Source organism: Anastrepha obliqua, chromosome 1 (assembly GCF_027943255.1).
Source record: "Anastrepha obliqua isolate idAnaObli1 chromosome 1, idAnaObli1_1.0, whole genome shotgun sequence".
NCBI lineage: Eukaryota > Metazoa > Arthropoda > Insecta > Diptera > Tephritidae > Anastrepha > Anastrepha obliqua.
This window is the reverse complement of record NC_072892.1, coordinates 68,966,623-68,982,855: the sequence shown is the minus strand read 5'-3', so window position 1 is coordinate 68,982,855 and position 16,233 is coordinate 68,966,623. Positions and strand designations below refer to the sequence as shown.

The following is a 16,233-nucleotide window of genomic DNA, read 5'->3' as shown; positions in this document are numbered from 1 at the left end:
TGCAATTAATGTCAATTCACTGTTCGTATTCGGTCAGTTTGATCAGTAAGAGACGCAGCTTTCGTGCTTCCAAGCCAATTGTCAATGGTTCTGCCGGCACTTCATCGGTAGCGGTATAAATATTTGCGGGCGTAAAGAGACCGTAAACTAAAATGCAAGTAAACGAATATTTTATATCTACAAATATCGACTCCTATGAGTTTTTGGAATATCATAATTTACTTTATTTGTAAAATTTACTTTCTCATGTTTTTATTAAAAACATTTTAATTTTTCTTACCTTCACAAGACTTCAAGAAATTCATCACTTCCTGCACTGCCGGATATGGCAAAATAATATTCTGCTTTGCCATTCCGGTAAGCAGCCCCAACACACAACGCTTCACGTGCAGCCAAGTGTCCGCATACAACCGCGCACCATTGCCTCCCTCCAGTGCGTGCGCTATGCGTGACAAACCGAATTCGTAATTGGATTTAGCGCAATACAGGGTGCCCACAACCAAATTGACAATGCACAAATGATGATACTGCTTGCCCATATTGCCCTTTAATTCTTCAGCCTTCTCCACTTTGCGCATCAATTCTTCGGCTTCTTCATTTTGAAAGGTCATTATATAGGAAACGCACAGGTTGGCCAACACAGCAGCGGGCACGGACATTATCTGCACAGACAGACACAGAAAAGCAAGCATTCATTCAAAAAATGTTATATTGACTCGTATAATGGAAAACCACTTACATCATCATTGTGCTGACGAACGATAGGCTCGTAGAACGCAGCCGACTCCTTGTACTTGTCGCCTTGCATGAAGAGCACATGACCCGCATTGAGACGCCAAATTGAGTTCTCCGAACAGAACTCTGCGCTTGCACGGAACTCACGCTCTGCACCTACAAAGTCATCGTCGCGCCAGTAAATCCAGGCGCGTGCCAAGACTACAGGCATATAACTGAATGGACCAATAAATTTAAAATTTAATAATAATCAAAATGTTTCACGACCGCCTTCTCAATTAACCTCTAACATTACAGTTCACTTTATCCTGCTGATTAACACATTTTCGTGTTGTCAAAAGCTTGATAAACTCTTCGGGCGGGAGGTTAGTGGATGTGCCCTTTAACATTTTTGCATACTTAGATTTAAGAGGAAGTGAAATTAATTACGGTGCTGTAAATAAAGAACGACTGGTTTTGATCACCAGCAATACCAGTTCAGAAAAGAATTCAGCAAAGTAGTGGATTTTTCTCGAGCTTTACCGTAGTTTTCGAAGTAAGCAGTAAATTTAACTTTATCAGGCAGTTGAGAGAATAAAAAGAGTTAAAGGGTACTTCAAGGTTAGGAATCGTTTATCGGCTTATGTTGTAAAGCTTACTACCATTAGTTAGATTGGAAAACGGTCTTTAAGATATTAATTTCTCATTTGCTTACAGTTCCAATGCATTCTCATAGTCCTGCAAGGCATTTCGTAACGCCATCTGATCGGTAGTGCCGCGCATTTCCTGCACTTTCGCGGCCAAACTGCGCAATTTTCCCGCCAAGCTGGAGGCTAATACACCTAGTTTCCTTTCTGCCAACTCCGAGGAAGTTTGTGCAGTTATCAACGCGTCCAGCAACTCGTAGAGATACTAGAATCAATAAATGACTTTCATAATTTAAAAGTAATAAAAAGAAAAAAATCGTCATTACCTGCGACAAGTATTTATAGGTAAGGTCCGTATGCTCTGCTAGTATATCCGCGGCCATTTCGTACATCTCATTCTTGCAGCAAATTAACAAAATGTTTGCAAATGTCTCCTTCGGGCAAGCCGGAGGGCCGAGCTGCAGCAAAAATGCCAATTTACGCAAACCAGCTACCGCACCCTTGGGATCTGTCAATGCCATATTGTGCAAAGTTACCGGATCTAATTCACTTTCAGAGCGCGGCGGCAAATCCAATAGCGAATCACGTGCGGCATCAACTAGTAGCCAGTCACAAGTGAACAGAAAAAGCAAAAGAAAATATAAAAATAACATCAAAACCTTCATGGCCTACAGTTGATTCAGTTGATTCAATGCCATCAAATACCCACTATTGCCATCCTGGTACTCGATGGCCGCTTTCAAATTCAATGCCTGTGTTATGCCGGATATGGCCATTGTAATTGGATTTCCTACACTGCGTGCACTGCCATCGGTATCGATTTGCGCGCCAATGCCCAACTCGGGATGATTGCGTATGCCGCGGTCCACAATCTCCGCTAATCGGGTTTGAAGTACAAAAGCACAATAAGCAAAAAAAAAAAAAATTAAATGGAAATAGAGCGGTAAAACAATCAATTTAATTGAATTCAATTTTCCTTATCTTCCTCTTTATTGCACTTACAAGTGTATTCAGTGGCCTGGGTCTTCTCCTTCTTGTGATAATGCGACAATGCTAAATTGTAAGCCACCAACGGATTAAAGCCGCCCACCTTCAAGGCGTTCGAAAAGCGTTGCACTGCATTCTCGTATTGGTCGGCATGAAAGAGTAGACAGCCTTCATCGTTCAGCGTGTCTGCATTGCCTGCCGCACGTTGATTCAGTACATTCTGCGCGCCTGCAAAGTCCTCGCTTGAGTAGAATATGGCGCTCTGCAGTTGCAGGCAGGACTCCCGCAGGCCCTCGTGGTCACTAATTTGCTTTAGAGCGCGTAAAGCGTCTCCAAAGATGCCCGCCTGGTACAAAGACTGCGCGTAGTAAAATCTGTGATCATTTTTCTTTGTTTTTACATACTTTTTATATTATTATTAATAATTTCTCGTTTACTTATATTTCGCTTCCTTTGGCACCAGTGTACACAATTGCTCATAACAAGTAGCTGCCTCCTCGTATTTTTGTGCGTGGTAGTAACAGTAGCCCAGCGTAGAGAGGCCCGCTCTGGTGTTGGCAGCTTCGCCAATACTCACCATACATTCGATTACATCATCGTAGCGTTTGTCTTTTATCTACAGACCAAATATTGTGCATATGTGTGCGTGAATGTAAATCCATATATCCAATTAGAATACGCAATGAACAAAATTTAAAGAAAAAATTGATTACCAAATTATAAATGGTACGCGTAATATGTCCTTCCCTTAAAATGATTCCTTGGTGCAGCATTTTATACAACAAACAAAAATTATCCTCACTATTTTGTCGAGTCGAATGTAGAGTCAGAGTTTTCAATTTCGGTATATCCGTGGAAATAGAAAAATGCAGCCGGTGTAATTGTTTGCACCATTTGGTTACCTGGTAACCGACTTGAGGGCAAGTTATTCAAAACAAAACAAATATACATACAAACATACATACATATGTAGTTATGCTAGTCGTATTCCAAGTAACCAAAGACAGTTGATTTAGCGCTTGAAACTTTCTGTTGTCGGTCCTATGAGTGACTTATCCATGGCTGTTAGACACTGACTCAACTACACCCAACTCTTTTTTTGCATGGTAGATAGGCCCTTAGAAACCCGTCAATAAAATTGTGTAAAAAGTACATTCGACGGGATACACTTGCCCCACAAAGTCTGCGTTCACCCGAATAGCCTTCTTAAATTTATTAAAAACAAAATAAATTATTATGATTAAATTGAAGTCTTTACAATTTGTTTATTCACTACATTCCCAGCTTTTAAGAGGAAAAAAACAAGATTCCTCACTTCACTTTTTAGATAACGGGAAAATAATTTCAGCAGCATGTAAATGTGGCATCAAAAAGTCTGCGTTCAGCCTGTTTATTTTAATGATACCCTTAATTTTAAGATATTTTTCCTTGTTTATATTAATTTTTGATTGCGCATTACTTCGACTTAATGTTAACAAAGCTTAGTTGAACATTTTATTTATAACTGGAGATAATTAAAGAGCATGGAAGGAAAGGGAAAAGAAATAAGGGTTTCAGAGAGGAAAATAATTATAAAAATGTGGAAAGACGGAAAAAGTTTCCGAAATATTGGAAAATCTATTGGGAGAACGTATTCCTCTATTCAGCGAGTTGTAACAAATTTTCGACAAACTGGAATTTTTACATCTAAGCCCAGGTCAGGGCGTCCGAAAAACATTTAAAAAAAGTGTTTGCGCTGAAACTGCCAGAAAAGTTCTACGACAAGCTGGATACCATGGTAGAGTCGCCCGAAGAAAGCCTTTCATTTCTCTTGTAAACAGACGTAAACGCATTCAGTTTGCTAATGAGTACATAAATAAGCCTCCCGAGTTCTGGAAAAAAGTAATATTTTCAGACGAAAGTAAATTTTGTATATTCGGAATAAAAGGCCGTCAAATTGTTTGGCGAAAACCTGGAACTGCTCTTGAAAAGCAAAATCTTGTTAACACGGTTAAGCACGGAGGTGGCGGGGTTATGGTTTGGGGCTGCATGGCGACAAATGGAGTGGGTCAGTTAGAGTTTATTGATTCGTCGATGGATAAATGAGGATACTTGAACATACTAAAACGGAATTTAAAGCAAAGTGCAGAAAATCTCGGCTTATCAAGAACATTTTGGTTTCAACAAGATAACGACCCGAAGCGCACAGCCGAGATCGTCAAGCTTTGGCTCTTGTACAACGCCCGAAAACAGCTTAAAACCCCGCCCCAGTCCCCAGATCTTAATCCCATTATGCATCTGTGAGGTCTATTGGAAGAAAGAATTCGTCAGCAAGTGCTTACTAGTAAAGAGGTTTTGCGGAGTGTCATGCAGGCATAATGGAGGAAGAAACAGCAGAGGAAACAGAGAAACTAGTAAGTTCACTGCCAAATAGGCTGAGTGAAGTCCTGAAGCAACGTTGATATCCAACTAAATATTATATTTAATTTTTGCATATAGCATATCATGTTTTTGTATTAGACTTTAAGACTGAACGCAGACTTTATGGTCGCTTTATTTACTTGTTACAGCCATTATTCACCGTTATCTAAAAACTTATGTGAGTAATCTTGAAATTTATTTTTGTTTTTGAAACTTAAACATATACGAGTAATAAACATATAAATATATGTATACAAATTTATAAAAATTATAAAATCAGGTTGTGTGTTTCATTCACTAAAAAGTTATTGTAGGGTGCACGCAGACTTTGTGGGGAATGTGTATGTTACGCAACTTTAAAAAATCGTGTTAGATGAAATAATAATGAAAGCTATATTACATAAGTATTTATGTTAACCACTTCAATCTGCTGATGAAATTCACCAAGTGCGTAATGTTTAAACATCCGCAGGTGTAACAAAAAAGTGGAAGCCCTGATATCTGAATCTTAGCCCGACGAGAGCAAAGCAGCTGAGGAGAAGGTGCTGAGATGATTCCACCTCGTCCTCCAAACATCTTCTGCAGAAAGGACTTGAGGCCATCACTAGTCTCACTCGCATGGCCACATAACGGACAATGCCCGGTAAGGACACCCACCAAATATGAGAGCTGCGGCTTTGTTAGCCTCAGAAATTCTCTCGTGCGCGCCCGATCTACCGTGGCCAGAAGGATCTCATGACTTTGCAACACTTCCCTACTTGATAACAAGCGTGCAGGTTTATTACGGACTGGACCAAAAATGCTATCATTAGTGGATATGTCAGATATGTCCAACCCATCTGTCGGGTTTATTTAAATAATTAACGGATTCTGTTGGTTTTTTCGTTGTAACAAAGTCTGTTACTAATTGCTTCTTGTTTTCTCGAGTTGTTTATACAAGGTGGGGCAAAATGCATCATCACATCGAAAGATTTATAATTTTTGCAAATGGCGTCGTACGTCAGTCATATTTGACACTTGTGAACTAGGCAACGGAGTGCGTAATGGTCAAATAACGATTTCCATCAACCAAATTTTTTTTCAGTAAATGTAAATGATTAAAAAAATCGGATGATTAATTTTGCGCCACCTTGCACAATACTTGTTATCCAGCTACATGCGACCTAAAGATTACCATGTAATTTTATTTTTTGTTTAGAAAAACATTTTTTGTTTTGAGGTTCGTTCAAGAACGAAAATTTCGCATAAAATTTTATTAGTGAACAGTTTAATTACCAAGTCGGGTAAAAAGAGAGTTAGGTATATGTATGTATGTAGCACTGTATGAATCCTTGTGGAAATACCAGCATCTGTCTGTTTGTCGCTCATTTGCTTCACAATCAAAAACGAATGAAATATTTGGAAAAGTATGCAGAAATAATCATAAATTCTTCTTTTACGATGTATAATAAATTCATGGCGCTATTTATTAGCAGAATATTGTCCTTAAAGTGGCATAATAAATTGAAAACTTTGAAGCCGTTTCTTTTTTCAACATTTTGGTTTTTGGGTTATGATACTATTGAAGTAAATGGGCTGTTTACTCGACCACAAGGGAATATAGTAGAATAAAATGATGAGTTAAATGATGTTGCCAGAAATGCTATTGGTCTGACTTCGAACATCAGCATGACATATTAAGGATCTAAAACACTTACATAATGAAATACGCAGGCGACCGCGAGATAAATAATACAGTTTAGAGCAAGATGGAACGGGCTAGGCAACTATAAAACTCCGAATGTCCGAACCTTTGCGTGTTCAATCTATGGAAATATAATTTAGAGAAAAGTGAAACGGGTTAATGAACTGCAAAACTGATGTGAGAGTCATGGGTACAAGAACCGGCAAAAAATTCACCTCAATCAAGATTACTGAATATATTCAATTTAATTTAAAATAAGATATGCAGTGTGTTAAAATGGACCAAAAGAAGAAAAAAAAATACTTAAATAACATGCCCGCAAAGCAACGATTTCGGAAATATGGCAAGTTATTCTTTTCTTATCTATTTATTTCCAATCACCTGTTATTTCCCAATACAGATGCTAAACAAAGTTATGTAATATAATATATTCAAAGTATCCTTCTATTTCCACGCAGTCCTCACGTTTTTTTTTCTAAAGGTTATCCAAACTATTTCTAAAACCCCTTGAGTGGCTCAGTGAAAACTGATGTTCGTAAAGAACCTTCCAAGCAAGAGATTTTCTTCCCGTACGCGCCGCCAGATTATGCTCTATCCGTGATGGAATTTTGTCTTCTACTCAAGGTTACATACCGGGTAAATATCACTGTTCACTCAAAGAACTGGTATCACACAATCTTCGGTAGATTCCGTCACACATACGAAGTCTGAAGCGGAAACTTGTAGAATTGAAATTATGTTGAATAGTTAAGTGTTTCGGAGTCGAATGTTGAAATGTTTCGGATGGTGCATAAAAGACTGAACAGTTAAAACTCTTATTGTTGGTTGGCACGTCTACTACGCAAAGTTAAATAATTAATAATTTCTCAAATCTTAAGCCAACTATGATAGGAATTTCCACGTAAAAAACGAGTAATAAAAACTTACAAATAACAAAGGAGTTGTAAAAGACCATTTCTCTGGCCCATACTATTATGTATATAGTCAGCGTTAAAAATTAACATGCAGCTGATGTTCACGTCTATAGACCTTAGTAATTTTTTAAGATTTTTTTTCTTTTTAATTTTGCTTTTAATTCTTGATAATGTCGCCATTTGTAAAACAAAATGAATATACACAGACTATTTAAGTGCAAAGAAAAAAGTGCTTAAAAAATAAAGTCAACAGTTAGCATACTCGGTAAATTATTTAAAGCGTAATAAGTACTGTTATGCCTGGCGTTTTTACTATAGAGTGTTTTTAACCGCACTGTCTCGACATGTGGACGCTGATCGCATGCAAATAATCTCATGCGATATAATGTAATCGATGACCGCTCACGAGACCTCATGCAATAAATCGCAGAGTTTTTTGCGTGTAGAGAACTACCGAGCTCCGACTTCGATCATAAAAGCCCAACATTGGCCGCAAATTTCTTGAACTCGTTTTTGTTGAATGCTGGTATCAAAGCCCATATTTTCTGTTGAAAAATTTGCTTTGAAATATCAACATATCTGCTTCTCTATCGGTGCTGCAAATCAGGTACTGAGTGCAGGGCCGCTAGTAAGGTGAAAATGCCGGTAAGTTTTTGTTTTTACATTACTTATAAGATTATTCAACTGTATGTATTAAGTATGCATCTACATATGAATGCAAAAATGAGTCTTTTTGCTATTTTTACAAACATAAATATAATATATCATGAAATATATAATATCATTTACCTTTTTATACATTTTTTTATTAATGAAAATACTAAATTTTTAAAAAGTCATTGCTTATTTATTAATTGGGCCTTTGAATATGTTCGGTTCGGCTTCGGCCTTAAAGTTGGATTTTCGTTCGTTCTCTAATCGCATACAATGATTGCCACTTGGGTGTTTTGACAAATAAATTTTCATTTATACGAATTCTTTGTAGTGACAACATTAGAAAATCAAAAGAGAAATTTAAAAAGAAGCCGCTCTCTTTTTTACTTTCGCTCGAAAATAATAAGAGTTCTTTGTTCGGTTCTTTTGTTTTGATGAAAAATTGCCCACGTGAAAAATATACATATCTGCGATAATTGTTCCGCATGCCAAGAAATTGAGAGTTCGCATGCGATAGCTCATCGCAAATGGTAATGAAAATTCTATACTTACTTGCTTCGTGGCCTTATCAAACTATTTATCCAACAAATAAGTGAGACGAACATTTTTTGTAGCATACAACGATGATGATTTATTAAATGTTAATTTGTATATTCATTATTTCAATATGAATAAAAATTAGGTAGAAATCGTCTTACAAATTTAATCTAGTATTTCAAATATACGATCTACAAATAATCGCTTTTTTGTTTGTAAGAGTATAAATGTAGGTATCTAAAGTAAAGAAAGAAATTGGTTTTAAGTCACTTAGGAAAATGTGTGCTCACGCACTTCTAAAACCATTTCACGTGCGAAAATGAGTGCGTGTGCAGGGTAAGTGAAGGCGTGAGAAGGCGAAATTAATTATAAATTCAGTTTTTGTTGTTGTTTAATTACAATATAAATGTGTTATACGTTTATGTATGTATTATAAAAACAAATATATAAATTCATATGCACGTAGTTCAAAAACAAAACAATTTTTAAGCTAATACGTAAAATATTTATGATTGCACAAATAAGCAGATATTACAATACAATACAATTATTTTATGATTCTCTATGCACTTTACACTTTAGTGGCTACATACAAGTACACGTAGTACACACATACATACTCGTGCATGCGAATGTATGTATGTATGTATGTACGGGTATATGAATTTAACTGTTGTATAATTAAATTTAAATATTCATAATCTTCATTTACTATTCGTTAATGCTTTTTTACTCGTAGAACAGAAATTTGGTTCAGTAGCTTATCATTCCATACATTTGATTTACGTTACTTTAATTGTGGATTTGTTGTTGTTCGCTAACTATTGCTAAATCCATCCACATGCATGCAAAGCAATTCACTTGCATGCCGCCGTTATGGCTCACTCAAATCTCTAACATGTACGTATGTATGTTTGTAACGAATTGTGCGATTTGGTGCTAGTTGGTGTGTGATGATGACTGAGAGTAGATGTTGTGCTAGTTTACCAGAAACCAGAGGATTTACCCCCTGGTGGATTTCTAACACGAATGCACGAACGAGCGCATGATTTATCCAGCTCTTCTATAAAAGGTGAGAAAAAAAAAAACAAAATACAATTTATATTGAACATCATTCTTTTCACATAAATCAAACATTTTCCCATACCGCTAACGGAAAACGTTGATTCTTGCATGTTGCGCGTACCTTCGACGCGTCCACGACCCGACGGTGTGCTAGCTAACGACTCATTCGCACCAGGCATGGATGCCAAGAGTGTGCGTGAAATTGGCTCTTGGTAGGGTATTTCGATTTCCAATGCGCCCAAATTCAACTTCTTCAAGCCGCCATTCAGCTGCTCCTCATGATCTTCACCGTTATGCTCCTCATTTAACGGTACTACACCCTCGAGCACATCGTAGACGTGTGGCGGACGTGTTGGTGTATTGATGAATCGGCCATAACCCTCAGCTACGCGCACAGCACCATCCTCGACGCAAATACGTCCACGTACCAATACAATCTCAGGCACACCATGGCACACCATACCCTCGAAAATGTTAAAATCGCATGCATGATGATGTGTCTCCTTGGAAATAGTGCGTGTTGCATTTGGATTCCAGATTACGATATCTGCATCACAGCCCACATCAATGCGTCCCTTTTGTGGATAAAGATTGAATATTTTGGCGGCATTGGTGCTGGTGATGGCGACGAAACGGCATGGATCCAATAGACCAGCATGTACACCCTTCTGCCAAACGATGGACATGCGATCCTCGACGCCATTCACCCCATTGGGAATCTTGGTGAAATTGCCTTTGCCCAGCTCTTTATGCTCCTTATTGAAAGTGCAGTTGTCGCTGCCGGTTGTCTGCAGATCATCACTGTTAAAAATAATTTGGCAACATTTTTTTAAAAATTTATAATTTTTTTAAGAAATATGATAAGTTATTGATAAACGCACAAAATCGTTAAATGAAAGCGAATAGCGATTAGAATTAGTTAACACCGATACAAATGCCTAAAATGCGTACAGAAGATAGATTACTGTTAGGTGTGATATTCGTATATTAAAATGGCAAAACAGGCAATATTCAATAGAACCTGTATTCAACAGAAGGACTTAGTAGAATCAATGGAGTCATATGTTCTACATACAAGGATTGACTAACTGTCGATTGCTAATACAATGAGGATGAGATGGAATGTAAGGCATTTAATATAAGACTCTAGTTAGTTGAATTATACTCAGTTGTCATAATTAGAGATCGGATTTTTATGCAAATTGAATATTTTATTATGATGAGTTTCTACCTAGGTGCGAACTTCATGTGATGTTAAACAAAATATGCACTTGCATAAGAATCCGATCTCTAGTCATAATCAAACTTTGAATATCCGACAGAATAAGAAAAAAGCGGTCTGAGTCACTAAGTACAAAAAATTTTTTATTTTTTTATTAGTTATTTGATCCTATGGTTTTTTGCGATTTTTTCGTTTTGCGAAAGTCGTTTATTGTCATTGTAACAATAGTCCAAGTCAGACAACGTACACGATGGCATCTTAGTAAATGATGAGACTTTTGTCTAAGAATTTGGATTTAAAGTTTCGAACCAGACTCTTCACGAGTTTAAATTTTATTAAAATCGGTGGACTCAATCGTAATAATCATAGAGCCAACTTTTGTGAGGGTCAAGGCGTTTTCATAGTTCATTTTTTTTTTTTGGCGGTTCTTTACCAAATTTTGAGCTTACTAATTTTATCAAGCTTCGTCTGCCGACATACATAAAAAGTGCTTTATTCACAGATACAAATCTAGACAAAAATGTTGTACCTTATTTTGAAAAATTAAATTCAATGAAATATGTATATGAAAATTTAGGCTGCATAAGGGGACAGGAAAAAAAATGTATAACAAAGAAATTAGGTTAGGTTAGCCAAGTTGCTTGTCTAAGACAAGACAACTCGGTGGCGATGGTTTGATTTCCATCCCCTAACTAAGTTGCTTAAACCACTTAAATATTTTTGAGAAGGTAACTCCAGTGAGAAATTTTGCAAACTTCCTAGGTCTTCAAAGAAATAATCTTCAGGATATTTGGCACGGCTTATTTGAAGTGCAGTGGATTCACAGAGGAGGTATTGTACCGACTCAATTTCTTCTTCATCTCCACAACTCCTGCAGAAGTCATTATGAGATACACCCATTATACTGGCTGGCTAGGCTGCCAATAGCGCAGCGACCTGTTATAAAGCCTGTGAGGACACTGGTAGTTGATTTGTTGAATCGAAGCAGACTTTTTTAAGATTCTAAGATTTTTAAGATTTAGTTTGGCCAGAGCACTTTGGAGACCCTGCCGTTACTAGTCAGATGATGTGTCTCCTATATATGAAAAGATATGTGTGTGTGCTCCTTATCGGACATATGTAGTATACATACATCCTATATCTGCATACCTAGATATGTATGTGCGTATGAATTTGTATATGACGATGGAATACTTACTACGCCAACGACTTCATCAATTGCCTTGGCGTTTCGGCTGACTCGCGTATTGGTGGACTTGTAATGTAATACAAACGATCCTGCTGACGAACGCCATTCATTGATTGCCCAATCGAACTGGCCAAAGCCTCACCGAACACAACATAACCGCTACGACGAGCGCGGCCAATGATTTCCGCAGATGATTTCGAGGTGATGCGTGTCACATAGAGTGGCGTCTTCATCTGATGTGCCGCCATTCAAATGGGATTAACGTTGATGTGTGAACGTTTGCGGTTGGTAAGCATGTATGTCAGTGTATGTGTTTGTGGAAGTATGAGAAGAGAATACGAGATAAACAAAACCAAACGAGAACAACAAACAAAATGGTTAGCCAAATTGCACACAATAATTAAGTGCAGCCGCGTATAATTAGTGTCGTTAATGTTAATTAAAAGCAATTACATACACATGAGCATTGTGCCTGTGTATGCAAAACATATACGTATGTACATACATATGTGTGTATTTAACTAGTACAGGGCGCCCATAAATGTAACCAATCCAATGTTAAATATTCTTAAATACAGTATATGCAACAAATATGTTGATTAGTTTAAAGAAATACCAAATACCAAAACGGTTAGGGTTATACTCAGCCACCAGCTTTTTCCAACATTGTTTTTAGTTAGTAGTTAACCTTCTTTCTTTGCACACTTCAAAACTTACTGCGACAGAAGTTTCATCAAAAATTCAGGTGTTGTTGGATCGGGGCGTAGCGGTGGACTAAGCACATGTGCCGCCGCGTGTTGGAAACATTCATGCCAGTAGTTTCCACCATCGGTGCCGAGCGCCGCAGCCAGAGTTTCGCCATAAATACCCCGATTCTGGTAACGTCTGCGTGCACGGGCCAACTCAACGCCTGCCGATTTACTCATGATATGCACTACATACAATGGACAATCGGTCTAGGCGGTACGATGTGGGATGTTTGTGTTGAAAGGTGTGGAAGTAGTATTCAGTGCATTCATTGGGTATATTTGCATAGTGTATTGTGTGGTCAGGTGGTGTGTATGTATGTATATACAAGGTAAATAAAAATAAATAAAAATGCACATTAAGAAAGTTATAAATTATAAATTAGAGAAAAAAATTAAAACAAATACAAGGGTTGTGACTTAAGTTCTGAGATAGAGTAATAAAAATAAATGTATATAATCGAAAGTGGCTCTTCTGATTTTCTAAATATTGAAGTATTACTCAGGAAGATGAACCAGCCGGTTTTGCATTACCCGAACGAACTGGATTTATATCCGTACAAAGGCTGACATTTCAACAGCATTCATTACAAATTCACAGGGAATGTTCATTGTTGTTGCAACAACAAGGACGACATATCGTCAAATCGGTATACAACGTGAATAAGTATTTTGGACGGCCAAATATCCACGCATTATTGGATCTTTGTGATCGCAACTATTGCCAAGCATGCCTCTTAGGCACAATATATCACTTGACGATCTTACCGTATTAGTATCTGAAGAGCATCGAGTTTTTCTGGCACAATAATTTATTTTGGACGTTGTTCACAAAGTTGCTCCAATAGCGAAGTGCGTTCACGATTGAATTCTCACAATCACCGAAACCCGGTGACTATCACCAGAAGTCAAAGCGGGTGAATTGATACACTGTTGTTGGTTTAATTCAATTCGCCAGTCGTAGAAAATCATCGCATGAAAATTATCTCAATTTAATTCCATTTTTTGGCCAAATTGAATGTTTCTAAGAACAGTGCAAATAGCATTCGTATAACAAAAAGTTATAAGTGCAATAACTATAAATGCGTTGAACTTTGCGTTGGCAAATATCTTAAATCTTAAGCAGACGAAAAAAAAATTTAAACAATGCACATTTTTAGAGAACTATTTCCAGCACCCGCGGGTGGCTATTTTACATACCGGTAGCCCATTAAAAAAAATTAGACACATTAACATTAACAAAAAAAAATATGGTTTATCATTTTATGAATCGCTCGGTAGCAACGCTGATAAATACAGCAAATACTCTAAAAATGTTATTATTTGGATTGCGAATAAATTTCACGAATTCGCATAATTTTTTAGAATTAGAAGATTATAACTATATAACTTGTTTTTACAAGTATGATAATAACGAATTCATTTGTATCCATTTCAACATTTGTTATATGTTTGAAATTTTTTATATACATATTTCATACAAAATGAATAAACCATAAGTGTAGACAAGTGTTTTTAAAAAATGCATACCCGTAAATCTCGACTACTTTTGAGCGACCCCCTCCATGAAATTATCAGGGATTACTGTACATAGCCTCAGCCACTAATGAAAAACAAAAAAATCGGAGGTTGGGTGTTTTCAAATATGACGAAGAAAATTTTTCCCAAAATTTTTTAACAACAAAATTAAATTAATTAGTTAAATGAATTAAATACAATTTTTTTAACAAGTTGTTTGGTATGGGAAAGTTTCCCAATTCCTAGCCAAAGTTACGAATTATTTAAACAATTAAATAATACATGATATTATGGGAAGTATGTGCCATTAAAAGCTATACAACGCCAGCCTACACGTTGCTAAATCGGTCCAGAAATATTTAGACCGAATATTTAAATTGGGAAATCTTGCCCCACCCAGCGTATTCTCCAGACATTGCACCTTCGGATTACCATCTTTTCCAATCAATGCAATCAGCCCTTATTGGAGAGCGGTTCACTTTTTACGAGAGCATCGTAAACTGACTCGATGAATGGATCAAGTCAAAAAAACTCGAATTTTTCGTCAAAGGACTCCGTATGCTGCCTGAAAGATGAAGTAAAATTGTAGTTTCTAATGGCACATACTTCACATAATATCTTGTATTATTTAATAGTTTAAGTAATTCGTAACTTTGGCCAAGAAAGGACGGAAACTTATTCCCATACCCAATAATTATACTCGAGTCTACAAATAAAGAAATTTTCCGACAAATTTACGGCAATGCACAAAAACTAGGATCACCTAACATAGAATGGCTCACTTTTACTGTTTTTTTTTGTAAAAAATAACAGCAAGAAGACTGCAAGAAGTTAAATTACTGTGATACACGTAGATAAGCCTAAAAAGGTAAGACAAAGTGAAGGCAAAAATAATCAACTTTACTGCTTGATACATATACATAAAGCTATATACTGTGGGCAAAAAGTAAGGTGAATTTATTTGTCAAACTTCGCGGGATTAAAATTTCGCTCTAGTTATTTTTCGATTTTTACAATGCCTGATTTGATTGAGCAGAGAAGTGCCATCAAATTTTGTTCGCGGAATGAAATTTCGGCTGCGGAAACGTTTAGCATGTTGCAGATGATTTGGTGATTCGACCATGTCGCAGAAAAATGTTTATAAGTGGTACAAAGACTTCAAAAAGGGTCGAGAACGTGTTGATGACTTGGAGCGCTCCGGACGACCATCGACGTCAACAGATGACCAACACGTCAATAAAGTGAAGGAGTTAGTGCTCAAAAATCGTCGGTTGACTGTTAAAGACCTTACTGATATGATCGGAATATCAGAAGGATCTGTGAAAACCATTTTGAAAGACCATTTGGGCCTACGAAAAGTCAAATCTCGTTTGGTACCGAAAACTCTCAATTTCTTGGAAAAAAGTCGTCGCGCTGATGTGTGTGAAACAATGCTTTCAGACTATCAGGACAAGCTCAAATGCATCATTACGGGAGATGAGACTTGGATTTATGCTTACGACCCAGAAACAACCGACCAATCAAGCGAATATCGTGCTAAAGGCGAGGCTAGAGCCAAAGTCGTTCAAAAATAAAGGTCATGATGACAGTTTTTTTTCGATTTTCGTGATGTGGTGCACTATGAATTCCTTCCACCTGGCCAAACTGTTAATAAGGAATATTATTTGAGCGTTATGCGTCGTTTACGTGAAGCAATTCGTCTAAAAAGACCAGAATTATGGGCCAACAACTCTTGGTTTTTGCATCACGATAATGCACCGTCTCACACTGCACTCGTTTTTCGTGACCATTTCGCCAAAAATTCCACGCATATCGTTCCGCAACCACCGTATTCGCGTGATTTGGCTCCGTGTGACTTCTGGCTATTCCCAAAACTCAAACCAAAAAAAGAGACCACCCCGGGGAACGCGTTTCGAGTCGATTGAGGAGATAAAAGCTGAATCGAAGAAGGTGCTG

At 37.2% G+C, this 16,233-nt stretch overlaps 2 protein-coding genes across 4 annotated transcripts in view; both read right to left on the bottom strand.

Annotated features, from left to right (window-relative positions):
- Position 1: 1 nt before the first annotated feature.
- On the bottom strand, positions 2 to 3,153 carry LOC129253425 (tetratricopeptide repeat protein 30 homolog). Its single transcript, XM_054891791.1, has 9 exons — positions 3,062 to 3,153; positions 2,786 to 2,964; positions 2,364 to 2,722; positions 2,071 to 2,238; positions 1,688 to 1,959; positions 1,430 to 1,626; positions 740 to 950; positions 281 to 662; positions 2 to 147 (listed from the first exon to the last, which is right to left on the bottom strand). The coding sequence occupies exons 1-9, from the start codon at positions 3,119 to 3,121 to the stop codon at positions 17 to 19; spliced, it is 1,959 nt and encodes a 652-aa protein (XP_054747766.1). The 5' UTR covers positions 3,122 to 3,153; the 3' UTR covers positions 2 to 16.
- A 5,451-nt stretch (positions 3,154 to 8,604) lies between these two features.
- Positions 8,605 to 16,233, bottom strand: part of LOC129245960 (dihydropyrimidinase) — a 74,424-nt gene continuing 66,795 nt past the window's right edge. Inside the window, exons 8-10 of one of the 3 annotated variants that reach the window (XM_054884422.1) lie at positions 12,731 to 12,969; positions 9,685 to 10,403; positions 8,605 to 9,600 (exon numbers count right to left, since the gene is read on the bottom strand). In XM_054884422.1, the coding sequence (XP_054740397.1) occupies positions 9,521 to 9,600; positions 9,685 to 10,403; positions 12,731 to 12,969 (1,038 nt within the window). In that variant the 3' untranslated portion in view covers positions 8,605 to 9,520. Of the gene's footprint in view, positions 9,601 to 9,684; positions 10,404 to 12,022; positions 12,247 to 12,730; positions 12,970 to 16,233 lie in introns of all 3 variants that reach the window. The other 2 variants (XM_054884438.1, XM_054884430.1) reach the window with 2 other exon arrangements.